The sequence below is a fragment of the Pinus tabuliformis genome, chromosome 9, assembly GCF_031772625.1.
Source record: "Pinus tabuliformis cultivar Carrire ecotype Pingquan chromosome 9, CPIR1, whole genome shotgun sequence".
NCBI classification, from domain to species: Eukaryota; Viridiplantae; Streptophyta; class Pinopsida; order Pinales; family Pinaceae; genus Pinus; species Pinus tabuliformis.
This window is the reverse complement of record NC_142307.1, coordinates 605572213-605579087: the sequence shown is the minus strand read 5'-3', so window position 1 is coordinate 605579087 and position 6875 is coordinate 605572213. Positions and strand designations below refer to the sequence as shown.

At 42.2% G+C, this 6875-nt stretch overlaps 1 protein-coding gene across 1 annotated transcript; it reads left to right on the top strand.

Moving 5' to 3' along the window:
- The first annotated feature begins 2795 nt into the window (after window positions 1–2795).
- LOC149150040 (uncharacterized) lies at window positions 2796–3443 on the top strand. Its single transcript, XM_089442677.1, has one exon. It carries the CDS (start codon window positions 2796–2798, stop codon window positions 3441–3443), a length of 648 nt encoding a protein of 215 aa, XP_089298803.1.
- Window positions 3444–6875: the final 3432 nt, after the last annotated feature.

Sequence of the window (6875 nt, the reverse complement as noted above, 5' to 3'; positions counted from 1 at the left end):
GAATGGAGCCAATATATCAATTAAGAACATGTACCTTTCCGATGTAGAAAATGCCACGCTCTTGGTCACCTGTTCCGAGATTGCCCATCCAACCTGAAAACCTCAGCCCCTCCTCCTCCCAAAAAATCAGATGTTGATGGATTTACCAGAGTTTCCCATTGCAGAAAGAATCTCAGAAAATCTAGCTCTAATCCCAAAACCTCTACTGATACTCCATCCAAACCGAGTACCAGGAACAACTTCAAGACTTTAGCTAAGCCGGATCTGGTCAGTCATGAAACCCGTGATTCCTCCAAGGAGCAGCCAAAGTCAAAAGCCCTCTCAGCATCAACCAGCTCAGAGATTCCCCTGAGCTCAAAATCATCCATCGACCTCAGCTCGCCTTCCCCCAGTGACATTCCGGCCTGGATCTCTCAAAGTATGGAGATGGATAATGAAGTGAATGCATTGAAGGATGCAATAAGAAGTATCGAAGAAAAAATTGAAACCACGAACATGGAAGAGGAACCAGAGAGCATAGACCTAGGAGAACTGGATCTTCTAGAACTAGAGGAGGCCTGTAAAACAAAAAGTTATGATAATATACCAGAAAGACATTTGGAAAATATGGACTCTCTCAAGAGCATAGAGACAATGAACCTTTGGAATTCAGCTTGGAAGCCAATGGGATGCAAAGATACTCTTTATGGATAATAAGAAGAGAGGAAGGAAGACCGATCTCTAATGAACCATTCACATCGGAGAAATGCTAGTGGAATCGGGAAGATACTCCAAGCTCACGAATTACTTTACCACCCTCTCTAATGTCTCATCATGAAGCTTATCTCATGGAACATTAGAGGGCTCAACAGCCCTGGGAAGTACAGATTCATAAAAAACATGATTCAGCAAGAAAAACCAAGCATCTTCTTCATTCAAGAAACCCAATGTAACTCAGAAACTCTGGAAAAAATCATGGCCAAAGCTTGGCTAGGGTATAATGAAATTACAGTGGATGCGTTAGGTGCATCAGGAGGTCTTGCAATTATCTAGAATGCATAGACAATCACCCTCTCCAACATGCACGCAAACAAGCACTTCATTCAGGCTTCATTCCATCTAACAGGAACCAATATCCACGGACACTTAACAAATGTTTACCTTCCTCAGGAAGCTATTCAGAGGATAGAAACACTGAATACTCTTTCATTCCTCAGCTCTGAAAGAAGCCACCCTCTCTGGATCACGGGGGGGGGGACTTCAACATGATAACTAGATTGGAGGGAAAAAGGGGAGGCAATAGGCAGGCTTGACAAGGATAGTTGTCATCTAAAGGAATTCATTCCTAACAACTGGCTAATCGATCTACCGTTCAATAATGGGGTTTTTACCTGGAACAACAAAAGAGCAGATCCTCATCAAATTGCTTCGTGATTAGATCAATTCGTTGTCTCTGATAATGCAATACATTTAGGTGGAGACCTCTCTGCCTCAATTTTTCCCCTTACAGGTTCTGATCACTGGCCAATTGCACTCCAATGGAATCGGCTAGGCAATACTGATTGTCAACCCTTTCGCTTCGACACCTTCTGGCTGTCTCATTTGGACATCAACAACCTCGTCAACATGATCTGGAAAAGCTACAAACCTATGGAGGGATCACAAATGTTCCAATTCCAGCAAAAGTTAAAAAATCTCAAATTCCATATCAAAAAATGGAACCAACTCACTTTTGGGAATATTCTCCAGGCAAAAAATGCTCTAAATAACGCAATGATAGAATTGCAACACAAAATCATCTTAGAAGGGTGAACAGAGCAGCTCTCGGAGCAAGAATCACACCTACATTCTCAAATCTTGGAAAGAGACAAGCAAGAAGAAGTTCTTTGGAGGCAAAAATCACAGGTCAGGTGGTTGAAGGAGGGTGAAAAGAATACCAAGTTCTTTCACCACTCGACGATTCAGAGGATGATCAACACCATAACTCATATACAGAACAACCAAGGAGAAAACACAGAGGACCACGCAGCTATAGAACAAGAATTACTGCCATACTTCAAGCAGGTTCATCGAGAGACTCAAATGGATCGAACGGTGGCCATTGACAAAATAACCCAATCCATCCCAAAGATCATCACTGAGGAGCATAATCAGCTGCTTCTCAAGCCGATTCCTTGTAGGGGGTGGAAAAAGTGGTTCATCAGCTAAAAGAAGGAAAAGCGCCAGGTCCAGACGGGTTTACCTCTAACTTCTTTCACAACTTTTGGGATGTGATCAAATTGGAGGTCTGGCAGGTAGTGGAAGAATCTTGAACAAGCAGATGGTTGCTTCCATCCATGAATGCCACTTTCATTACCCTCATTCCTAAAGAAGCACAGTTCAGAACCCCTGATAAATTCAGGCCTATAGCGTTGTGCAATGTAATTTACAAAATAGTATCCAAAATCATTTCTTCAAGGCTCAAACCATTACTTCCTTTACTTATCTCCCCAGAGCAATCAAGGTATGTGGAGGGCAGGCAAATTACGGACGGCGTTATCCTAACACATGAGATCATCCACTCTTTGAAGCAGCATAAAAAGGCAGGTATGTTACTTAAGATAGACCTTTCTAAAGCCTTTGATAGTCTGAGCTGGAGTTATATTAAAAAAATGTTAACTGCCTTTGGCTTCTCCCCACCATGGGTCAGATGGGTTATGAGTCTCATTTCTTCAAACTTCTTCTCCATCCTTATTAATGGAATTCCATCCTCCCCCTTTCATCCTTCTAGAGGTATTTGCCAAGGAGATCCTTTATCTCCCTTTCTATTTGTCATCATGGCAGAAGGTTTAGGAAGAAGTATCAAGGATGCTCTTCACTCTCAGCAACTTCGAGGCCTTTCCTTTCCCAACTCCCATCGCATCACTCATCAGCAATTTGTGGATGACAACATGCTTTATGGGTATCCTTCTGTCCAAGAAGCTCGGATGTTAAAATCTCTGTTAAATTCATTCTCAGCTGCCTCTAGAGCATCCATAAACCTGGCCAAATCCCAAATTTTCTTCTTCCACACTCCCGCAGTTACCCAAGCCTCCATTGCTCGAATCCTGGGTTTCAAGAAAGCTTTTCTTCCTTCCAACTACCTAGGAGCTCCCCTGACTGATGTTGCCCTAAATCACTCTTCTTGGAAGCTGCTCCTTGAAAAATTAGAAGCTCGTCTCTCCTCTTGGACCCACAGATCTCTCAACATGCCTAGTTGCTTAGTCTTAATCAAGTCAGTCCTTCAGTCTATGCCGCTGTATTTATTTTCAATCCTAGCGACACCAAGATGGGTTCTCAAGGAAATTAAAAAGCTCCAACGATCCTTCCTTTTGGTTAACTCAGGAAAAAATGTAAATGGGCTCTTGTTAAATGGGAAAAAGTATGTTTACCCAAGCATTTGGATGGGACTAGGCTTCGAGATCCTCACCACAGTAATGCCGTGATGGGAGCTCGCATCTGGTGGAACTGGATTTCTGCACCATACACCCCTTAGGCCACTCTATGGACAACCAAATATGCCAATAACATACCTGTTGAGGATTTAATCAGACTCACGGATCTAGGCCTAGGTTCATTAGTCTGGAATGCAGCAAAGAAACATAAAAATCTCATTCAGCAGCATAGCTTCTGGGAGGTCAGGAGTTGTACCATTGCAAGATTTTGTGAAGATTCCTGGCAGCAACAACATAGACTGAAAGATTTGATCAATCCTCATCAAATTCCCAATTGCGAAGCCCGTAGGCTCGACAAGATCAATCAATATTGGAAGCCTACCTTAATGCATGGCTTTAGGCAATGGGTTAATCTGGAACACATCATTGGGAATGGCCTGGAGGTCAACCAGCAAAACCTAGGAGCATAACTCTCCAATCGCAACATAAGATATTCAGAAAATAAGGATGTACTCAGATGGGGATATGAGGATAGGGGAATGTTCACAACGCATGAAGCCTACAACATAATTATAAAAGATTCTGAAGGCAAAGGTCCACTTTGGACTGCTATCTGGGCTCCCAACTTATGGCCGAAGGTTTCCGCTTTTCTTTGGCTGCTCTATCAGAACAAAATCCTCACCTGGGATAATCTGAGGAAGAGAAACTTCCATGGACCGTCCATTTGCCCCAATTGCAACCAGGAAGAAGAAACTATCTTGCATCTCATGGACGCTTTCCCTCTGGCTTACAAACTCTGGGAACAAGTCAGTTTTCTTTGCCAAAGGGAAAGTCGAATCAAGGACAACATCCCCAATACTGTTCGAAGCTGGGTAAGTAATCCCTATAAGAGCAAGGTTCTCAACTCCTTATGGAAGCTTATACCAGGCCTTCTCATGTGAACTATATGGAAGGAGAGGAGCAATCGCATCTTCAAGAATCAGTCAAAGCCTATGGAAATCATCTGAAACAATGTCTGTCAAAACCTCAAGGAAACTCTTCTACTCCATACTTGCCATGACAACGATCTTCCCACACTACCATAGGAAAAGACTATTTGGGACAACTAGAATCTACAATTGAATCAAGAACTGAAAATCTCGGCCAAAATGGCAGCAAAAAGCACAATTTCAGATAAATGGTTTCCTCCTCCTCAGAATATGTTCCAACTGAACTTCGACGGAGCCTCAAAAGGCAATCCTGGTAAAGCCAGGTTTGGGGGAATCTTCAGAGATCACAAGGGAGTCACTGTTCTTACCTTTCTAGGATCGAAGGGGTGGGACTCTAATAATTCAATAGAGCTTGAAGGGCTATGGCAAGGGCTCCTTTTAGCCCACTCTTGTTGTTTTTCCCCCTAATCGTCGAAGGTGACTCTCAGATACTAATCAATATGGTGAACAAAATTATTCAAGGAACTCCCTCAAACAAAATCAGCAACAGTTGGAGACTGGCAGAAAGACTGGAACTTATTGAAGATTGGCTCAAAGACCATAGAGCAGTAACTTTCAAACATACTCGAAGGGAAGGCAACAAGGTAGCCGACCTTCTTGCCAACATAGGGGTGGAGAGAAATACTACAATGAATGCTATTGCGTTATCTGCTATTGCCACTGATGCCCAGATGAAGGAATTAAATGATTTAGTTGAGAAAGAGAAGTCTCAGGAAGTAGGAGGCCACCTGGATGCGGGTGACACAATGCAGCATTAATGGTTTTTATGCAGAATGGCGGTGAGGGGATGGGCCACTTGTCCGATGGTGCCCCTCCCCATTTCACCCTGAAGAGCTTTCATTACCATCTGCAGGCATCATTCAATACAGGTTTAGTTCGGTTAAAAGCTTGTTAGTGTTGGGTTATGGAGATACCTCACTTCAATATCGCATCGGCGGAAACCAAGGGGAGGAGCCTTCACTTATAGCAATATGTGATTGCAATCAGATCGCATCACAATATCGCATCGGCAGAAACCAAAGGGGGAGTCCTTTCATATAGCAATAGGTGATTGCGATCAGATCGCATCGGTAGAAACCAAGTGGCAGAGCCTTTACTTATAGCAATATGTGACTACGATCAGATCACATCGCAATATCGCATTGGCAGAAACCAATGGGCAGAGCCTTTTCATATAGCAATATGCGATTGCGATCGGATCGCATCGCAAGATCTGTCAGACCAGGAGTAACTCTAGACTAGGAAAAAAACTGATTCATAAATTTCATTAGGTAGCTATTGTTATATACATGAATGTGACTGATCAGTTCATCTTCTTGATGATTGTTCATATTCCACATTCATCCAATCGCAGAGGATTAGGTGTCAACATTCCCCCCCTCAATCTGAGGGGATTTTGGTGAGTCCAAGCATCATTCTAAATCTTTCAAGCTTTTCTCTTCCAAGCACTTTGGTGAAGATGTCTGCAATTTGCTCATTTGTGGAACAATGATGAAGATGGATTGTTTTGGCCTCAACATGATGTCAGATCAGATGATATTTAGTATTGATGTGCTTTGTACAATCATGGAACTTTGGGTTCTTGGCCAACTTTATTGCAGAGGTGTTGTCAATCATGAGTGGAGTTGATTGTACTTGTTTTACCTGCAAATCTTCAAGAATTTTCCTGAGCCACACAATTTCTTTCGTTGCTTCAGCTGCTGCCACGTATTCTGCTTTTGTTGTGGAATCTGCCAGAACTGATTGTTTGCGTGATCTCCAAGAGACAGCTCCTGATCAAAGACTCATAGCATATCCTGAAGTAGATACTCCAATTTCTTTGTCTCCATCGAAGTCTAAATCAGAGTATCCAATCAAGCTGAAGTCGTCCACCTATGTATACTTGATTCCAAGGTCTTGAGTTCCCTTCAAGTACCTTAGAACTCTTTTTGCAGCAGACCAATGTCCCTCACAAGGCTTTTGCATAAACCTGGAGAGGATTCCAATAGCAAATGAAATGTATGGTCTCGTAGTAGTGAGGTAGATGAGACTTCCTATAAGCTGTCTATACTTTGTTGCATCCTCAAATTCCTTTCCTTCAATAGATGTGAGCTTTAAGTTTTGTTCCATTGGAGTAGAAAGAGGATTGCACTCTGTCATGCCAAATCTGTTTAACAAATCTCCAATGTATTTCTTTTGAGAAAGAAATATGGATTTTGGATGTTGGGTTACTTCAATGCCAAGATAGTAATGAACATAGCCCAAATCGGTCATTTCAAAACTTTTTCCTAATCCTTTCTTTATGGATGCAATATAGCTTTCATTGTTCCCTGTCATTAAAAGATCATCTACATATACCACAAGATATACAACTGTTTTGCCAACTTTCTTGACAAATAAAGTTGCATCATCAAGATCAAAATGATTGAAGTTGAGTTTCAGAAGATGCTTAGTTAATTTTTCATACGAGGCTCGCGGTGCTTGTTTGAGGCCATACAAGGACTTCACAAGTTTG

Coding starts and splice junctions, on each gene's coding strand:
- LOC149150040 (XM_089442677.1), top strand. CDS start 2,796: ATGGCAGAAGGTTTAGGAAGAAGTATCAAGGATGCTCTTCACTCTCAG.